Genomic DNA, 21,187 nt, shown 5'->3' with positions numbered 1-21,187 from the left:
GAGAGTGATGGAGAGTGAGAGAGAGGGAGAGAGAGAGAGGGAGAGAGAGGGAGAGAGGGAGAGAGGGAGAGAGAGGGAGAGAGACAGAGAGAGAGGGATAGAGGGAGAGACAGAGAGAGAGGGAGAGAGGGAGAGAGACAGAGAGAGAGAGAGAGAGGGAGAGAGAGACAGAGAGAGAGGGAGAGATGTTGAGAGAGAGACGGAGAGGGTGGGGAGGGACTTATATCATCATTGCCCTTAAAACATGCCAGCTTCCAAACTAACTACTGTCGGAGGGTCAGTACTGAGGGAGCGCCGCACTTTCGGAGGGTCATTACTGAGGGAGTGCCGCACTGTCAGAGGGTCAGTACTGAGGGAGTGCCGCACTGTCAGAGGGTCAGTACTGAGGGAGCGCTGCACTGTTGGAGGGTCAGTGCTGAGGGAGCACCGCACTGTCGGAGGGTCAGTACTGAGGGAGCGCTGCACTGTCGGAGGGTCAGTACTGAGGGAGTGCCGCACTGTCGGAGGGTCAGTACTGAGGGAGTGTCACACTGTCGGAGGGTCAGTACTGAGGGAGCACCGCACTGTCGGAGGGTCAGTGCTGAGTGAGCGCCGCACTGTCGGAGGGTCAGTGCTGAGGGAGCGCCGCACTGTCAGAGTGTCATTACTGAGGGAGCGCCGCACTGTCAGAGGTTCAGTACTGGGGGAGCGCTGCACCGTCAGAGTGTCATTACTGAGGGAGCGCTGCACTGTCGGAGGATCAGTACTGAGGGAGCGCCGCACTGTCGGAGGGTCAGTGCTGAGGGAGCGCCGCACTGTCGGAGGGTCAGTACTGAGGGTGTGCTGCACTGTCAGAGGCTCAGTACTGAGGGTGTGCTGCACTGTCGGAGGGTCAGTACTGAGGGTGTGCTGCACTGTCGGAGGGTCAGTACTGAGGGTGTGCTGCACTGTCGGAGGGTCAGTACTGAGGGAGCGCTGCACTGTAGGAGGGTCAGTACTGAGGGTGTGCTGCACTGTCAGAGGGTCAGTGCTGAGGGAGCGCCGCACTGTCGGAGCGTCAGTGCTGAGGGAGCGCTGCACTGTCAGAGGGTCAGTACTGAGGGTGTGCTGCACTGTCAGAGGGTCAGTGCTGAGGGAGCGCCGCACTGTCGGAGCGTCAGTGCTGAGGGAGCGCCGCACTGTCGGAGCGTCAGTGCTGAGGGAGCGCCGCACTGTCGGAGGGTCAGTGCTGAGGGAGCGCCGCACCGTCGGAGGGTCAGTACTGAGGGAGCGCCGCACTGTCGGTGGGTCAGCGCTGAGGGAGCGCCGCACTGTCGGAGGGTCAGTGCTGAGGGAGCGCCGCACTGTCGGAGGGTCAGTGCTGAGGGAGCGCCGCACCGTCGGAGGGTCAGTACTGAGGGAGCGCTGCACTGTCGGAGGGTCAGTGCTGAGGGAGCGCCGCACCGTCGGAGGGTCAGTACTGAGGGAGCGCTGCACTGTCGGAGGGTCAGTGCTGAGGGAGCGTCGCACTGTCGGAGGGTCAGTACTGAGGGTGTGCTGCACTGCCAGAGATATTGTCTTTTGGATGAGACATTAAACCAAGGTCCGGCCCTATCAGGTGAAACGATCCATGGCCATTACTGGATGAATAGCAGGTGAGTTTAGGTTATCCGGTTGTTGTTCTTTGTGTGGACCTGACTGTGCACGATTGGGGTGCTGTGTTTCCCATATTACATCAGGAACGGCACAACAGGAGGAGTCTTCAGGGGCTGTGAAGAGCTTGGCCAAGTCCTGTGGCGCTGTTTAAATAGAGGCTCTTTATTCCCGCACGGTCCCCAGATCGGGATGAATACCGAGGATTCAGCACATACCTTTCAGCTTGCCATCGAAGGTGGGGCTGGTGGCCACATGAAGCCCCGGGTGGGGCATGAGGAAGGAGTAGATATTGCTAAAGCAGGAGTGGATGTGTCTCCTCACCAGCTGCAGCTCCTCATGTTGGTGAGCTTTGACCTGGGGACAATAAAGGAATTCAGAGCATCTGACACAGGCCAAGGTCCCCAGTAAAACACCATTCTACCTCCCGACACCAATCCCCATCCCTGCTACTCATTACCACTCACCCAAACCCACATCCTCCCCACAACCATAGACTGCCTTAGGAAACAGTGTAGAGGGAACTTTACTCTGTATCTAACCCTGTGCTGTACCTGTCCTGGGAGTGTGTAATGGGGAAGGTGTGGAGAGGGTTTACTCTGTATCTAACCCCGTGCTGTACCTGTCCTGGGAGTGTTTGATGGGGACAGTGTAGAGGGAGCTTTACTCTGTATCTAACCCCGTGCTGTACCTGTCCTGGGAGTGTTTGATGGGGACAGTGTAGAGAGAGCTTTACTCTGTATCTAACCCCATGCTGTACCTGTCCTGGGAGTGTTTGATGGGGACGGTGTAGAGGGAGATTTACTCTGTATCTAACCCCGTGCTGTACCTGTCCTGGGAGTGTTTGATGTGGACAGTGTACAGGGAGCGTTACTCTGTATCTAACCCCGTGCTGTACCTGTCCTGGGAGTGTTTGATGGGGACGGTGTGGAGAGGGTTTACTCTGTATCTAACCCCGTGCTGTACCTGTCCTGGGAGTGTTTGATGGGGACGGTGTGGAGAGGGTTTACTCTGTATCTAACCCCGTGCTGTACCTGTCCTGGGAGTGTTTGATGGGGACAGTGTAGAGAGAGCTTTACTCTGTATCTAACCCCGTGCTGTATCTGTCCTGGGAGTGTTTGATGGGGACAGTGTAGAGAGAGCTTTACTCTGTATCTAACCCCGTGCTGTATCTGCCCTGGGAGTGTTTGATGTGGACAGTGTAGAGGGTTTACTCTGTATCTAACCCCGTGCTGTACCTGTCCTGGGAGTGTTTGATGGGGACAGTGTAGAGGGAGCTTTACTCTGTATCTAACCCCGTGCTGTACCTGTCCTGGGAGTGTTTGATGGGGACAGTGTAGAGGGAGCTTTACTCTGTATCTAACCCCGTGCTGTACCTGCCCTGGGAGTGTTTGATGGGGACAGTGTAGAGGGAGCTTTACTCTGTATCTAACCCCGTGCTGTACCTGTCCTGGGAGTGTTTGATGGGGACGGTGTTGTAGAGGGAGATTTACTCTGTATCTAACCCCGTGCTGTACCTGTCCTGGGAGTGTTTGATGGGGACAGTGTAGAGGGAGCTTTACTCTGTATCTAACCCCGTGCTGTACCTGTCCTGGGAGTGTTTGATGGGGACAGTGTAGAGGGAGCTTTACTCTGTATCTAACCCCGTGCTGTACCTGTCCTGGGAGTGTTTGATGGGGACGGTGTAGAGGGAGCTTTACTCTGTATCTAACCCCGTGCTGTACCTGCCCTGGGAGTGTTTGATGGGGACAGTGTAGAGAGAGATTTACTCTGTATCTAACCCCGTGCTGTACCTGTCCTGGGAGTGTTTGATGGGGACGGTGTAGAGGGAACTTTACTCTGTATCTAACCCTGTGCTGTACCTGTCCTGGGAGTGTTTGATGGAGACAGTGTAGAGGGAGCTTTACTCTGTATCTAACCCCGTGCTGTCCCTGTCCTGGGAGTGTTTGATGGGGACAGTGTAGAGGGAGCTTTACACTGTATCTAACCCTGTGCTGTACCTGTCCTGGGAGTGTTTGATGGGGACAGTGTAGAGGGAGATTTACTCTGTATCTAACCCCGTGCTGTACCTGTCCTGGGAGTGTTTGATGGGGACAGTGTAGAGGGAGATTTACTCTGTATCTAACCCCGTGCTGTACCTGTCCTGGGAGTGTTTGATGGGGACAGTGTAGAGGGAGATTTACTCTGTATCTAACCCCGTGCTGTACCTGTCCTGGGAGTGTTTGATGGGGACAGTGTAGAGGGTTCTTTACTCTGTATCTAACCCCGTGCTGTCCCTGTCCTGGGAGTGTTTGATGGGGACAGTGTAGAGGGAGCTTTACTCTGTATCTAACCCCGTGCTGTACCTGTCCTGGGAGTGTTTGATGGGGACAGTGTAGAGAGAGCTTTACTCTGTATCTAACCCCGTGCTGTACCTGTCCTGGGAGTGTTTGATGGGACAGATCTTTGTTGATCTGTATCTTAATTCCAACAACCTGACTCGGTTCTATAACTATTAATCCCCTCACCCAACAAAAAATCTATCAATCTCAGTTTTGACATTTCCAATTCACCCCAGCCTCCACAGCTTTTTGTGTGGGGTGGGGGAGAAGGGGGTGCTGTGTTCCAGATTTCCACTCCCCTTTGTGTGGAAAGGTGCTTCCTGACATCACCCCTGAATGGTCTGGCTCTCACCTTAAGGTTCTGCCCCCTTGTTCTGGACTCCGCACCCCAGCAGATGAAATAGTTCTGCTCGATTGACCCTGTCCTTTCATCATTCCCCATGGGCATGCTGCCTTGGTAAGTCTCTGCACCGGATAATTCGGCTGGAAGAGGGGGTGTATGGAATGAACAGATCTCATTACCTGTAGCCGTCTCTCGAGGAAGTTCTTGCCTCCTTCCAATCCATAAGGAAACTCGTATGGAAAACTCCAATCTCGGACTAAGAACAGCAGAGTCTACAGGACAACATGAGCAGCTGGTTAAAATCGCTTTTGGTGCCAGCAATGGGTAGCACTCCCTCTCTCTCTGTCTCTCTCTGTCTCTCTCCCTCTCTCTTGCTCTCTCTCTCTCTCGGTGTCGCTCTCTCTCTCCCTCTCTCTGACCACTGGATCAAAAGGTTGTGGTTTACAGATGTGCTCAAGACTTCAGCACAGAATCTAGGCTGACACTCCAGTATGGAGGGAGTGTCTATCGGAGGGTCAGTGCGGAGGGAGCGCCGCACTGTCGGAGCGTCAGTGCTGAGGGAGTGCTGCACTGTCTGAGGGTCAGTGCTGAGGGAGCGCCGCACTGTCGGAGGGTCAGTGCTGAGGGAGCACCGCACTGTCGGAGGGTCAGTATTGAGGGAGCGCCGCACTGTCGGAGGGTCAGTACTGAGGGAGCGCCGCACTGTCGGAGGGTTAGTACTGAGGGAGCGCCGCACTGTCGGAGGGTCAGTGCTGAGGGAGCGCCGCACTGTCGGAGGGTCAGTACTGAGGGAGCACCGCACTGTCGGAGGGTCAGTATTGAGGGAGCGCTGCACTGTCGGAGGGTCAGTACTGAGGGAGCACCGCACTGTCGGAGGGTCAGTGCTGAGGGAGCACCGCACTGTCAGAGGGTCAGTACTGAGGGAGCACCGCACTGTCGGAGGGTCAGTGCTGAGGGAGCACCACACTGTCGGAGGGTCAGTACTGAGGGAGCACCGCACTGTCAGAGGGTCAGTATTGAGGGAGCGCCGCACTGTCGGAGGGTCAGCGCTGAGGGAGCGCCGCACTGTCGGAGGGTCAGTGCTGAGGGATCGCCGCACTGTCGGAGGGTCAGTGCTGAGGGAGCACCGCACTGTCGGAGGGTCAGTGCTGAGGGAGCGCCGCACTGTCGGAGGGTCAGTGCTGAGGGAGTGCCGCACTGTCGGAGGGTCAGTGCTGAGGGAGCGCCGCACTGTCGGAGGGTCAGTGCTGAGGGAGCGCCGCACTGTCGGAGGGTCAGTGCTGAGGGAGCACCGCACTGTCGGAGGGTCAGTGCTGAGGGAGCGCCGCACTGTCGGAGGGTCAGTGCTGAGGGAGCGCCGCACTGTCGGAGGGTCAGCGCTGAGGGAGCGCCGCACTGTCGGAGGGTCAGTACTGAGGGAGCGCCGCACTGTCGGAGGGTCAGTGCTGAGGGAGCGCCGCACTGTCGGAGGGTTAGTACTAAGGGAGCGCCGCACTGTCGGAGGGTCAGTGCTGAGGGAGCGCCGCACTGTCGGAGGGTCAGTGCTGAGGGAGCGCCGCACTGTCGGAGGGTCAGTGCTGAGGGAGCGCCGCACTGTCGGAGGGTCAGTGCTGAGGGAGCGCCGCACTGTCAGAGGGTCAGTACTGAGGGAGCGCCGCACTGTCGGAGGGTCAGTGCTGAGGGAGCGCCGCACTGTCGGAGGGTCAGTGCTGAGGGAGCGCCGCACTGTCGGAGGGTCAGTGCTGAGGGAGCGCCGCACTGTCGGAGGGTCAGTGCTGAGGGAGCACCGCACTGTCGGAGGGTTAGTACTAAGGGAGCACCGCACTGTCGGAGGGTCAGTACTAAGGGAGCGCCGCACTGTCGGAGGGTCTGTATTGAGGGAGCACCGCACCGTCAGAGGGTCAGTATTGAGGGAGCGCCGCACTGTCGGAGGGTCAATATTGAGGGAGCACCGCACCGTCAGAGGGTCAGTATTGAGGGAGCGCCGCACTGTCGGAGGGTCTGTATTGAGGGAGCGCTGCACTGTCAGAGGGTCAATGCTGAGGGAGCACCGCACTGTCAGAGGGTCAGTACTAAGGGAGAGCTGCACTGTCAGAGGGTCTGCACTGAGGGAGCATCGCACTGTCGGAGGGTCAGTGCTGAGGGAGCGCCACACTGTCGGAGGTGCCGTCTTTCAGGATGAGACATTAAACCAAGGCCCCGTCTGCCCTCTCGGGTGGGTGTAAAAGATCCCACGGCCACTATTGGAAGAAGAGCAGGGGGGAGTTCTCCCCGGTGTCCTGGGGCTGATATTTATCCCTCACCCAACATCACTAAAAACAGATGATCTGGGTCATCACATTGCCTTTTGTGGGACCTTGCTGTGTATAAATTGGCTGCTGAGTTTCCTACATTACAACAGGCACCACACTTGAAAAAAAAAAGTCCTTCATTGTGTGTGAAACACTTTGGGACGTCCCGAGGGGGGTGACAGGAGGCAGAGAGATGGGAACTTTCCTTTACAAAGGCTGCGTAACAATCAGAGAGGGAATGCAGGAGTTTGCTCAGCCCATCGATACTCACCTGTCGACGGTCAGCCTTCATATCACTGGGGTAATGTGGACCTGGAGCTGGTCCGGCAGAGGTTGGATACCTCCAGATGCTGACCGGTGACAGTGTTGTATGCTGGACTCACATCAATGTCACTGAGCAACGATTTACACCAGTTTGGCCCCCCCCTGCTATTCCACTGCACAGAGTGCAGTAGCAATCAGACAGAGAGGAGATGGCACGGCCAGAACGTTTATCAAAGTGGGGGGGAAAGGGTGGATGGTGGAGAGTGTGTGGACCTTGGGGTTGGAGAGAGATGCGCGTCTACTTTGGGGCAGAGGTGATTGGAAAAAGAAGCTATGGTGACATGAGAAAAAGAACCCTTTAATGCAGTGAGTGGTTAGGACGAGGAATGCACTGCCCGAGAGTGTGTAAACCTATGATATAGGAGCAGAAGTCGGCCATTCAGCCCCTCGAGCCTGCTCTGCCATTTATTCAGATCATGGTCCATCTGTTTGTGTTTCGACTGCCACATTCCACATTCCCATCCACCCCCGATAATCTTTGACTCCCCTTGTGTAACAAGAACCTATCTACCCCTGCCTTAAAAATATTCATTGATCCGGCCTCCAACACCTTCTGAGGCAGAGTTCCAAAGTCGCACAACCCTCTGAGAGAAAGTGTAGCCGAGGCAGAGTCAATTGAGGCCTTTAAAAGCTCATTATCTGAAGTGAAAAAAGCTGCAGTGCTACAGGGGGATCAGGCAGGGAGTGGGACTAAATGGGGAGTGTCTCCCGAAGGGAACCGGGACAGACACGAGGGGCGGGAGGGAGAGAGCAGGGATTGGTGGAGGTAGCTCACAGCGAGAGCAGGGATTGGTGGAGGTAGCTCAGAGTGAGAGCAGGGATTGGTGGAGGTAGCTCAGAGTGAGAGCAGGGATTGGTGGAGGTAGCTCAGAACGAGAGCAGGAATTGATGGAGGTAGCTCAGAGCGAGAGCAGGGATTGGTGGAGGTAGCTCAGACCGAGAGAGGGATTGGTGGAGGTAGCTCAGAACAAGAGCAGGGATTGGTGGAGGTAGCTCAGAACGAGAGCAGGAATTGGTGGAGGTAGCTCAGAGTGAGAGCAGGGATTGGTGGAGGTAGCTCAGAACGAGAACAGGGATTGGTGGAGGTAGGTCGGGGGAGAGCAGGGATAGATGGAGGTAGAAACAAAAATAAAAACAAAAAACTGTGGATGCTGGAAATCCAAAACAAAAACAGAATTACCTGGAAAAACTCAGCATCGGCGGAGAAGAAAAGAGTTGACGTTTCGAGTCCTCATGACCCTTCAACAGAACTAGGTGAATCCAAGGAGAGGGATGAAATATAAGCTGGTTTAAGGTGGGTTGGCGGGGGTGGGGAGAGAGAGAGAGAAGTGGAGGGGGGGTTGTTGTTGTAGGGACAAACAAGCAGTGATAGGAGCAGATCATCAAAAGATGTCACAGACAAAAAAACAAAAGAACACAGAGGTGTTGAAGTTGGTGATATTATCTAAACAAATGTGCTAATTAAGAATGGATGGTAGGGCACTCAAGGTATAGCTCTAGTGGGGGTGGGGGGCATTTCTCGTTATCTTGACTCCCTTCTCTCTCCCCCTTGTCCAGTCCCTTCCCACCTACATCTGTGATTCCTCTGACACCTTACGTCACATCAACAATTTCCAGTTCCCTGGCCCCAACCGCTTCCTCTTCACCATGGACGTCCAATCCCTCTACACCTCCATCCCCCACCAGGATGGTCTGAGGGCCCTTAGCTTCTTCCTCGAACAGAGGCCCGAACAATCCCCATCCACCACTACTCTCCTCCGTCAGGCTGAACATGTTCTCACGCTGAACAATTTCTCCTTCAACTCCTCTCACTTCCTCCAAATAAAAGGTGTGGCTATGGGTACCCCCATGGGCCCCAGCTATGCCTGTCTCTTTATGGGGTATGTGGAACATTCCTTGTTCCAGTCCTACTCCGGCCCCCTCCCACAACTCTTTCTCCGGTACATCGATGATTACTTTGGTGCCGCTTCATGCTCTCGTCGGGACTTGGAAAAATTTATTAATTTTGCTTCCAATCTCCACCCCTCCATCATTTTCACATGGTCCATCTCTGACACTTCCCTTCCCCTCCTTGACCTCTCTGTCTCAATCTCTGGTGATAGACTGTCCACCAATATCCATTACAAGCCTACCGACTCCCACAGCTACCTCGACTACAGCTCCTCACACCCCGCTTCCTGTAAGGACTCCATCCCATTCTCTCAGTTCCTTCGCCTCCGTCGCATCTGTTCCGATGATGCTACCTTCAAAAACAGTTCCTCTGACATGTCCTCCTTCTTCCTTAACCGACGTTTTCCACCCACGGTCATTGACAGGGCCCTCAACCATGTCCGGCCCATCTCCCGCGCATCTGCCCTCACACCTTCTCCTCCCTCCCAGAAACATGATAGGGTCCCCCTTGTCCTCACTTATCACCCCACCAGCCTCCGCATTCAAAGGATCATCCTCCGCCATTTCCGCCAACTCCAGCATGATGCCACCACCAAACACATCTTCCCTTCACCTCCCCTGGCGGCATTCCGTAGGGATCGTTCCCTCTGGGACACCCTGGTCCACTCCACCATCACCCCCTACTCCTCAACCCCCACCTATGGCACCTCCCCATGCCCATGCAAAAGATGTAACACCTGCCCCTTCACTTCCTCTCTTCTCACCGTCCAAGGGCCCAAACACTCCTTTCAAGTGAAGCAGCATTTCACTTGCATTTCCCCCAACTTAGTCTACTGTATTTGTTGCTCCCAATGTGGTCTCCTCTACATTGGAGAGACTAAACGTAAACTGGGCAACTGCTTTGCCGAACACCTGCGGTCTGTCTGCAAGAATGATCCAAACCTCCCTGTCACTTGCCATTTTAACACTCCACCCTGCTCTCTTGCCCACATGTCTGTCCTTGGCTTGCTGCATTGTTCCAGTGAAGCCCAACGCAAACTGGAGGAACATCACCTCATCTTCCGACTAGGCACTTTACAGCCTTCCAGACTGAATATTGAATTCAACAACTTTAGGTCTTGAGCTCCCTCCCCCATCCCCACCCCCATTCTGTTTCTTCCCCCTTCCTTTTGTTTTTTCCCATAATTTGTATAGATTTTGCTTTTCCCACCTATTTCCATTATTTTTAAATCTTTTATGCCCCCCCACCCCTACTAGAGCTATACCTTGAGTGCCCTACCATCCATTCTTAATTAGCACATTTGTTTAGATAATATCACCAACTTCAACACCTGTGTCCTTTTGTCTGTGACATCTTTTGATTATCTGCTCCTATCACTGCTTGCTTGTCCCTACAACCACACCACCCCCACGTCCACTTCTCTCCCCCCCACCCAATGCCCCCCCACCCTCCCCCCACAACTTAAACCAGCTTATATTTCACCCATCTCCTTGGATTCACCCAGTTCTGTTGATGGGTCATGAGGACTCGAAACATCAACTCTTTTCATAGATGGAGGTAGGTCAGAACGAAAGCAGGGATTGGTGGAGGTAGCTCAGAGCGAGAGCCGGTATTGGTGGAGGTAGGTCAGAACGAGAGCAATGATTGGTGGAGGTAGGTCAGAACCAGAGCAGGGATTGGTGGAGGTAGGTCAGAACAAGAGCAGGTATTGGTGGAGGTAGCTCAGAGTGAGAGCAGGGATTGGTAGAGGTTACTCAGAGTAAGAGCAAGGATTGGTGGAGGTAGCTCAGAGCGAGAGCAGGTATTGGTGGAGGTAGCTCAGAGCGAGAGCAGGCATTGGTGGAGGTAGCTCAGAGCGAGAGCAGGCATTGGTGGAGGTAGGACAGAACAAGAGCAGGTATTGGTGGAGGTAGGACAGAATGAGAGCAGGGATTGGTGGAGGTAGGTCAGCATGAGAGCAGGGATTGGTGGAGGTGGCCGAGTCAGATGATGGATTGAAAACTATCACAATGACTTGTGATAGATGACAATGTGGAAAGGGCTGATTTCCCAGATATTGTAATTTCACTGGGGAGGGTGAAAATTAAATCTATTGTTAAGGGTTAACTATATGCATATTGTGACAACAAAAGTGGGATCTGGATGATAAAGGAAGGCATTTATATCTGATTCAAAACAAGGTAAAGTTACCGAGTAATTGCACTGAGAAGTGTAGAAGGGAAGATGAGATTGTGAGCAGGATTGGGATTGGGCACTGTGGGTTAAATAAGTTTCTGTATTTAATAGGGGGACACGTTGATGGATTGTGTCAGGTGTGAGGCAATCTCGCTGTTGCTGTATGTGGCGCAGGTCTGGCCCTTTCCATACTCCTGCATGGTTGTGATCTTCTGCTCTATCTGGAGGTTGAAAATGCAGGGACAGGATGTACAAGCCTCTAGATAAAGGGGCAAAAAACTTGCTCTGCATCGCCCTCATACTGATGGCCAGCTTTGTGTGTGGCTGCATCAAGCTATGTGTAGACCCTCGGTACGCAAACACCAAGTGTCACTACGTGCTGAGGTTCTACCTGTCCCCGGTGTTGTGAAGGATGGGTCTGGCCACGCTGCCGCGGAACGCTCCAAGTAGTTAGACTGTGCCGTATCACCTGTCCCTTGTGGAAAAATTTATGCCGAGAAACACCTTTGACCACAAGTCCAACAGGCAGTGGTCAGCAGGTGACGTCTTAGAAGCCCTGCGGGAAAAGGAGAGGGTGGATCCTGTGGGATGGTTCCCAAGCAGACTGTCAAAGTCATTTGGCAAAATGCCTCATCGCCAGAACTTTCCAAAAGCACCAAAACGTAGCTTGGCAGGTGGTGAGACCCCGTCAGATCCTTCCAACACACCAGGAGTCTCACCCCCTCTGCACGTTGCCCTCGAAGTGGCTGTGGTGGGGACGAGACCGTTGTTCACCTCCTTGTGGACTGTGCCTTTGCAAAGAAGATCTGGAGAGAGATGCAGTGGTTTCTGTCGAGGTTCGTCCCGAGCAGTTCTGTGACATGGGACTCTGTGCTCTACGGGCTGTTCCCAGGGACACACACCGACACAACCATCAACTGCAGCTGGAGGATCATCAACTCGGTGAAAGACGCTCTTTGGTCTGCCTGAAACCTGTTGGTCTTCCAGCGCCAAGAGTTGTCCCCGACCAAGTGTTGCAGACTTGGCACATTCCAAGGTCCAGGACCACGTGCTGAGGGACCCACTATAGCTTGGGGCAGCCGCCGCAGAGGCGCAATGGGGAAGGGTCGCTGTCTAAGACCTTCCTGCCACAGTGCACCGAGGGGCTGGGAACTGTGTAGAGCCCCTTGGGATGTACAGCTCAAAATGAATGTATGCAAATGGTTGTAATATTCATTTATTGTATTGATGCACCTTGTGATACGTGTTGTAAAAGGTGAACCTGATTGTACTTTTGTGATGGTGATTTTGAAATGGTTTGGAATGTGGTTGAAGATATTTTATGAATAAAGTATATTTTATGACACTGTACTAAGTCTGCAGCTGAAAAGGGAACTTTTGCAACAGAAGGGTCTACAGTGTGATACGCTGGCTAGTATTTTTGCAATTAGATTTGGGTATTGGGATATTTATAAAATCATGTAGTCATTTTTATGTTTCACAGCATTAGCGCATCAAATTTAGCTCTCTTTAATTTGCATCGCACTTCTTCCTCCAATACAGTTGGTGGCAGTAATACACCCAAGAGGTGTGAATTTGCTGGAAACCAGTGGAAGAGGAAGAGGAGCTGATTGGGGTTCGGAGCTGTGAACGATAGGGCTTCTCTCAGAGTAACGTGGGGCCAATCCGTATCCCTCAACCAACGTCACTAAAAAGCAGATGACCTGGGTCATTGTCACAGTGCTGTTGGTGGGAGCTTGCTGTGCGCCAATTGGCAGCTGCATTAGAACAATGGAGTCATCCTGTCCCGGCAAGAAAGTCGGTATAGAAATGCAAGTTGTTACTGCAATCCCCCTGGCTGATCGGCTGGGAGGGGAGGGCAGCTCTCTGTGAGATGCACAGGACACGGGAGTTCATCCACACCGAGGTCAGTCACGTCTGCAAGCGAGCAGAAGGAGCTCTCTCCCCTGGACTACACCTGCAGGGTGGTGAGGGTCGGGGCCCAGGTAATACCGGTCCGCTCAGCTGACCCTGAATTTGACACAACGGACCCAGTGTTGAAAATCTAACGTGAAGGGGGGTGGGGGGAGGACGAGAAATCAGGTGCCAGAGAAGATCGAGGAGGGAGAGCCTGGAGCGACCGAGGGAGCTGACGGGTAGCTCTCGGACTGTGCTGTCCCAGTGCCTGTGATCCCCTTACCTGGAAAGGTTTGAGCGATGACTCATCCATGGCTAGACGCCCATACTCTGTGAAGAGCTACAACAGAAGAGAACAAGGTGGTTACGGGTTCCCCATGACCACCATCTGCCCGGCTGAGAGAGAATCGGCGAGGGATTAATGTCTACCTCTGTTCAATGTGATACCTAGGCAACTCACAGCCTTATCATCTCATTATCAGCCCCTTTTGCACAGGAAGGAGCACTCTCGCCTGATGGTCAGGAGGATTCAGGTTCAAATCCGATTCCCGAGACCACAGTGAATAATCTGCACTGACAACCGCATTGGAGTACTGAGGGAGCACTGCACTGTCGGAGGGTCAGCGCTGAGGGAGCGCCGCACTGTGGGAGGGTCAGCGCTGAGGGAGAGCCGCACTGTCGGAGGGTCAGTGCTGAGGGAGAGCCGCACTGTCGGAGGGTCAGTACTGAGGGAGAGCCGCACTGTCGGAGGGTCAGTGCTGAGGGAGTGCCGCACTGTCGGAGGGTCAGTGCTGAGGGAGAGCCGCCCTGTCGGAGGGTCAGTGCTGAGGGAGAGCCGCACTGTTGGAGGGTCAGTGCTGAGGGAGCGCTGCATTGTCTTAGGGTCAGTGCTGAGGGAGCACCGCACTGGCGGAGGGTCAGTGCTGAGGGAGCGCTGCACTGTCTTAGGGTCAGTGCTGAGGGAGCGCTGCACTGTCTTAGGGTCAGTGCTGAGGGAGCGCTGCACTGTCTTAGGGTCAGTGCTGAGGGAGCACCGCACTGGCGGAGGGTCAGTGCTGAGGGAGCGCTGCACTGTCTTAGGGTCAGTGCTGAGGGAGCGCTGCACTGTCTTAGGGTCAGTGCTGAGGGAGCGCTGCACTGTCTTAGGGTCAGTGCTGAGGGAGCGCCGCACTGTCGGAGGGTCAGCGCTGAGGGAGCGCCGCACTGTCAGAGGGTCAGCGCTGAGGGAGCGCCGCACTGTCGGGCGGTCAGTGCTGAGGGAGCGCCGCACTGTCGGAGGGTCAGTGCTGAGGGAGCGCCGCACTGTCGGAGGGTCAGTGCTGAGGGAGCGCTGCACTGTCGGAGGGTCAGTGCTGAGGGAGCGCCGCACTGTCGGAGGGTCAGCGCTGAGGGAGCGCCACATTGTCAATGGTGTTGTCTTTTGAGACATTAATCTGTGGCCCGGTCTGCCCTCTGAGGTGGTTGCAAAAATTCCCACAGCCGCTACTGGATGAGGAGCAGGGGGTGATCTCCCTTGTGTCCAGCGGCCTATTTTAAGGCCGTGGGCGAGATTGGCGGTAAAGCGCTTTGGGACATCCTGAAGCTGTGAATGGCACTGTGTAAATGTACATTCCATCTTTTCATTATTTGCACTATCACCCTTTCTGTCACCTACTCACTCCTGCCCTGCGTGCGAACACAGCCTCCCCTTTCCATTCTTTTCCTCCCCCCTTTTCCCGGACTCACTGTTAAATCTCTCCTTGATCTGATGAAATGGTCATCGATCTGAAACGTTAAAACTCTCTCTGTCTCTGGGAAGGTGCTGCCTGGCCCGTTGAGTGTCTGCACCCGTCTCCGTTTCCCATCGTTCTCAGCCCCCGCGGGATTTTGCTTTTGTTTTTGCGAGCAGTGCGTCTTGGCTGCGAAGCTGGTGCTCGACAGGGCAGCTGCCGTTCTTGTCTTTTACTAAGCTGGTGTGTGTGTGTGTGTGTGTGTGTCGGGAGGGATTGGGAGGCAGCATTGTGGGTGGATCCCATCCACCTCCAACCAGCCCATTCCCAGTTGGGCGTTCGGAGTGAGGGCAGAAGGTCTAACACACAAGTCGCAGGTCGAGCAGCCACACTGGACCCACCTGAAGGTGCTGTAAGTCGTCCTCCTGAATGTTGTTGGTTAAATTGTAAACCTGAAACCAAGCAGAAAGACCTAATGGCAGAATTAAAGCTCCTGGGATGAAACGGACAGTGGCCGCACAGTCATCAAATTAACTAAAGGACAAGGAGAAGGGGGCAGAGGTGAGCGGTGTTTTCTCAGCTGGAGTTTACAGTGGGGTTCAGGGGTCTGTGTTAGGAGCCCCCGCTCTTCCTGGTGATATATGAATGAGCGTCTCGAGGGTTTACAGGACAGAGCTTCCCAGTTTGCAGCTGGGACCAAACTGGGAGGCGTTGTAAACGGTGAGGTCGGTGAGAGACTTCAGAAGGACACAGACAGGTTGCTGAAGTGGGCAGGCACATGGCAGATACAGTTTAACACCGAGAAGTGTGAGCTGATTCATTTTCAGAGGGAGAAGGAGAAGATGCAAATTAAACTCAACGGGACAATGTTAAAGGGGGGGGGGGGCGGTGGGGTGGAGGGACAGAGAGGCCCAGGGGGACGGAGGGAGGGGCTGTATGTCCAAATCATTGAAGGTGGTGGGACAAGTAGAGAGCGGCTGTTAAACAGGAAGACAGAATCCTGGGCTTTACAAATAGAGACACAGATACAGAGACAAGGCTGTGATGTGAAACCCTTTCCAAACACGGGTTAGACCCCAGCAGGAGGATCCTGTCTATTTCTGGGCCCCACACTTTAAGAAGGATGTCAAGGTCTCGGAGAGGGTGTGGAGGAGATTTACTAGAACGTTCCCAGGAATGAGGGACCTCAGTTCATGTGGAGAGACTGGGAGGAGCTGGGATTGTTCTCCTTAGAGCAGAGAAGGTTAAGGGGGAGATTGAATCAAGGCGTTCAAAATCAGGAAGGGTTTGGATAGAGTGAATGAGGAGAAAGTGTTCCCACCGGCAGGAGGGTCGGTAACCAGAGGGACACAGATTGAAGAGAATCGGTAATAGAGCCAGAGGGGGAGATGAGGAGAATGTTTTTTTTGACACAGCAAGTTGTTGTGATCTGGAAGGCGCTGCCTGAAAGGGCGGTGGAAGCAGATTCAATAGGAACTTTCAAAACGGGGAATTGGATAAATACTTGAAAAGGAGAAATTTGCAGGACTGTGGGGGAGAAAGAGGGGGAGAGGGGGAGTGGGACTAATTGGATAGATCTTTCAAAGGGCCAGCACAGGAACAATGGGCTGAATGGCCTCCTCCTGGGCTGCGTGACTCTGTCATTCTAATCAATATCATCATCATTAATCCTCTGGCCAACCTCCTCTGTCCTCTGCTGAGAGTGGGCTGTTTGTTGGAATAAGGGCTCCAGGGCTGCAGGCACTTTGCCAGTCCATCATGGCTGAATCTGAGTGGCTGTCAGCTATTTAACCACAGGGGGCACCACACCAACATCCAGCACTGTCCACAGACACACACACACACACACACACACGGGCTCCGCAGTCAGGGGGGTGGGTGCCAGGGATGTGTGCCAGTGCAGCAAGCCTGGCTGATATCCCATGTCCCCTGATCTCCCCGCGCCCGAGGTACACTAAGGCCAACAGGATCGCTGCCGCCGGCTCTGAGCAGGCAAACTGGGACTTAAGGTGGGGAAAGCTAAAAATATCAGCAAGATAAGGGTGTGGTGCCGAGAGCAGGAACGAAAACTGAAACTAAGAATCCGCAAAAGGAAAGTGGCAATCCCCGCACTGGGTTGTTGGAGGCTGAGTGTGCAGTTGCCAAATCTCAACCGCTGGATCAGGTTGAGGTGCCTGAGGGGTTCGGGAATGAAACCGGTCACGCCCTTCTGCCGGAGTTTTCCAGTGTGGTCATCGAAGCTCACTTCAACCTCAGGCCTTCAGCGCATCCTCAAAGGCAAAATCAGTAAAACAGGGAAACGACTGGTCCTGGTGCCAACTGGGAGACAAGACCAGGTCAGACCGGTCCGAACCGGGGTCCATTTTCAGGGAAACGAGACCAGCTTGGACCCAGCACCGGCCATTTCACAAATTTTACTGGTTGAGCTTTGCGGCCCAAGGTCTTTGTACCCGTGGGACTGTGGGCTTCCTGAGCTCGGGCATTCTGTCCGCCTCCCGGCAGGGGGGTGGGAGTCCAGCCATGGCTCGACCCACCACCCGCCTCCACCAGCATATCCGTCTCCTCCCCCTCCCTACCTGGACAGAGCTCATCATGGTACTGAGAGCAAAGATGGTGGCACAGTCCTTCACAGTTGACTGGTTGTCAAAGGCTCCCTGTGTGTCCATGAGCAGCACAGCAACCTGGAGTACGGGGGAGGGGGGGTGGGGAGGGGGAAGTACAGGAGAAAAGATTACCGCAGACGGCAGTGACTCACTAACCCGCTCCCTCTACGCAGTGTCTGCCGCTCTGACCCGCTGCAGTACCGGGCACTTGCCCTTCATCACCCAGCACGCACAGATCATTGTGGAAACAGACGGAAATAGAGAATCGAAACCATCACAGGTGATGAGGCCGGTCACCCATTCTAAATAAAAGGACGCAAACACACCCATCCCTCCAGCTCCTGTCACCACCCCGGGGTTTCCGAGAGAGTTTCACAGACAGTGAAGGGTTTTTTTTTTGAAGCGCGCTCACTGTTGTAATGTAGGAAACTCAGCAGCCCATTTACGCACAGCAAGATCCCACAAACAGCAATGTGACCATGACCCAGATCATCCGTTTTTAGTGATGTTGGGTGAGGGATAAATATCGGCCCCAGGACACCGGGGAGAACTCCCCCCTGCTCTTCTTCCAATAGCGGCCGTGGGATCTTTTACACCCACCCGAGAGGGCAGACAGGGCCTCGGTTTAATGTCTCATCCTGAAAGACGGCACCTCCGACAGTGCGGCGCTCCCTCAGCACTGACCATCCCACAGTGCGGCGCTCCCTCAGCACTGACCATCCGACAGTGCGGCACTCCCTCAGCACTGACCCTCTGACAGTGCGGCACTCCTTCAGCACTGACCCTCCAACAGTGCGGCACTCCCTCAGTACTGACCCTCCGACAGTGCGGCGCTCCCTCAGCACTGACCCTCCAACTGTGCAGCGTCGCTCAGCACTGACCCTCCGACAGTGCGGCACTCCCTCAGCACTGACCCTCCGACAGTGTGGCGCTCCCTCAGTACTGACCCTCCGACAGTGCGGCACTCCCTCAGTACTGACCCTCCGACAGCGCGGCGCTCCCTCAGCACTGACCCTCCCACAGTGCGGCACTCCCTCATTTCTGACCCTCTGACAGTGCGGCGCTCCCTCAGCGCTGACCCTCCGACAGTGTGGCGCTCCCTCAGCACTGACCCTCCGACAGTGCGGCACTCCCTCATTTCTGACCCTCCGACAGTGCAGCACTCCCGCAGTACTGACCCTCCGACAGTGCGGCGCTCCCTCAGCACTGACCCTCCGACAGTGCGGCGCTCCCTCAGCACTGACCCTCCGACAGTGCGGCACTCCCTCAGCACTGACCCTCCGACAGTGCGGCACTCTCTCAGCACTGACCCTCCGACAGTGCAGCACTCCCTCAGTACTGACCCTCCGACAGTGCGGCACTCCCTCAGGTCTGACCCTCCAACAGTGCGGCGCTCCCTCAGCACTGACCCTCCGACAGTGCAGCACTCCCTCAGTACCGACCCTCCGACAGTGTGGCGCTCCCTCAGTACTGACCCTCCAACAGTGCGGCGCTCCCTCAGTACTGACCCTCCAACAGTGCGGCACTCCCTCAGCACTACTGACCCTCCGACAGTGCGGCGCTCCCTCAGTACTGACCCTCCAACAGTGCGGCACTCCCTCAGCACTGACAACAGTGTGGTCAACCTATATTGTGGGTCTTTAGTGTTGACAGTGGGTGTGCGAACCCATGAGCTTTGGACTCACAGAGGAGAGGGAGATAGACAGAGAGATAGAGTCAGTGTGTCACAACATAGGAAATAGTTAACGCCAGTAATGAAACGTATTTGGTGCAGGGACAATTGGAAGGAGCCTCTGATTGGGAGAATGTTCAGCAATACAGAAATGGAGGAATAAAGGAGATTTAGTCAGTGATTCTGTACCTTTCTCCCATCCTTCTTCTGTACAATAAACACTTCTGCCCACAACTGGATACCGTTTGTTTCTGGATCTGAGCCCCCTCGCCACGAGAATCCGGTCAGGGGCTTGTCGTCTCTGCCCATCCAGTTCGTTGTCCCTCCCCCCTTCTGTAGGTGTAAAGCAGAGATCCTGTCATCGTGCAAGCTGCGCGGTTCCCACTCCAGGGCTGCTACTTACATTCTGGGATCTCTTCAGCTCATCCAAAGCTCTGCTGTCCCTGTGTCCTAACTCGCACCAAGTCCCCATCTGGCATCACCCTGGTGCTCGCACTGACCCACACTGGCTCCCGGTCTGACAATGCTTCATTTCTGAAATTCTGATGCTCGTGTTCAAATCGTTCCCGATCTCTGTAACCTCCTCCAGACCCTACACACCCCCCTATCTCCGTAACCTCCTCCAGCCCCTACAACCCTCCCTATCTCTGTAACCACCTCCAGCCCCTACAACCCTCCCTATCTCTGTAACCTCCTCCAGCCCCTACAACCCTCCCTATCTCTGTAACCTCCTCCAGCCCCTACAACTCTCCCTATCTCTGTAACCTCCTCCAGACCCTACACACCCCCTATCTCTGTAACCTCCTCCAGCCCCTACAATCCTCCCTATCTCTGTAACCTCCTCCAGCCCCTACAACCCTCCCTATCTCTGTAACCTCCTCCAGCCCCTACAACCCTCCCTATCTCTGTAACCTCCTCCAGCCCCTACAACCCTCCCTATCTCTGTAACCTCCTCCAGCCCCTACAACCCTCCCTATCTCTGTCACCTCCTCCAGCCCCGACAACCCTCCCTATCTCTGTAACTTCCTGCAGCCTCTACAACCATCCCTACCTTTGTAACCTCCTCCAGCCCCTACAACCCTCCCTATCTCTGTAACCTCCTCCAGTCCCTACACCCCTCCCTATCTCTGTAACCTCCTCCAGCCCCTACAACCCTCTCTTTTTCTGTAACCTCCTCCAGCCTCTACAACCCTCCCTATCTCTGTAACCTCCTCTGGACCCTACAACCCTCCGAGATCTCTGCGCTCCTCAATTCCGGCCTCTTGACCATCCCCCGATTCCCATCGCTCCACCATTGGCGGCCGTGCCTTCAGCTGCCTGGGTCCCTGAGCTCTGGAATTCCCTCCCTAATCCTCTCTCTCTCTCTCTCCTCCTGTAAGTCACTGTCAGTTTACCTTTACGGGGGCCTATACAGGGAGACAATCCCCAGTACCTGTTTGTACATGAACCGTAACATGAAGTCTAATAAGAAGGATTTGCCCTTGCGGAAGGCACCAGCGACCGACAGGACCATCACATTGAGGTCACGGACCGGTCCCTGGAGAAGGATACTGTCCAGGGCGCTTTCGTCAAGCACCAAGCTGCGATCCTCCTTGCGGAGGTTGATGATTTGAATAGCCTTGGCCAACGGGCACGTCATGGCATCAGCACCTGTAAGAAAGGGACAGAGGGAACTCGGAGTTACTCACTAACACAGGCGGACCGGACAGGGCAAGGAAGATGGCCCATGGAATGGCGGCAACTACAATCATCTCTCCACCTCGGGATGTCCCAAAGCGTTTCACAGACAATAAAGGCCTCTTCCTGAAGTGGGCACGCTGTTGTCATGTAGGAAATGTGGCAGCCAATTTGTGCACAGCAAGCTCCCACAAACAGCAATGTGATAATGATCCAGAACACCTATGAACATACGAACGTATGAAATAGGTGCAGGAGTGAGGCCACTCGGCCCCTCGAGCCTGCTCCGCCATTCAATAAGATCATGGCTGATCTGTTAGTGTTTTGAGTTCCACATTCCCATCTAACCCCCGATAACCTTTAGATAAAAGCAAAAAACTGCGGATGCTGGAAATCCAAAACAAAAACAAAAATACCCGGAAGGAACACAGTTAACGTTTCGAGTCTGAATGACCCTTCAACAGAACTAAGTAAAAATAGAGGAGAGGTGAAATGTAAGCTGGTTTAAGGGGGGGGCGGTGGGACAAGTAGAGCCAGTGATAGGTGGAGATAACCAAAAGATGTCACAGACAAAAGGACAAAGAGGTGTTGAAGGTGGTGATATTATCTAAGGAATGAGCTAATTAAGTGTAGAAAGCAAGACGAGCAAGGTACAGATAGTCTTAGTGGGGGTG

General features: G+C 54.4%; 1 protein-coding gene across 1 annotated transcript; it reads right to left on the bottom strand.

Annotated features, from left to right (window-relative positions):
- Positions 1–1,829: 1,829 nt before the first annotated feature.
- LOC121274681 (atlastin-3-like) lies at positions 1,830–20,475 on the bottom strand (the record flags this gene model as incomplete). The annotated part of the gene is made up of 7 exons (XM_041181975.1): positions 20,269–20,475; positions 19,026–19,169; positions 17,138–17,242; positions 14,963–15,013; positions 13,136–13,192; positions 4,455–4,547; positions 1,830–1,968 (listed from the first exon to the last, which is right to left on the bottom strand). Coding segments are annotated over exons 1-7 (796 nt in total), but the record flags the coding sequence as incomplete, so codon positions are not given.
- Positions 20,476–21,187: the final 712 nt, after the last annotated feature.

The sequence above is a fragment of the Carcharodon carcharias genome, assembly GCF_017639515.1.
Source record: "Carcharodon carcharias isolate sCarCar2 chromosome 37 unlocalized genomic scaffold, sCarCar2.pri SUPER_37_unloc_17, whole genome shotgun sequence".
Taxonomy (NCBI): Eukaryota; Metazoa; Chordata; class Chondrichthyes; order Lamniformes; family Lamnidae; genus Carcharodon; species Carcharodon carcharias.
Note: the sequence above shows the minus strand (reverse complement) of the source record. Positions and strands in the feature narration are given on the sequence as shown.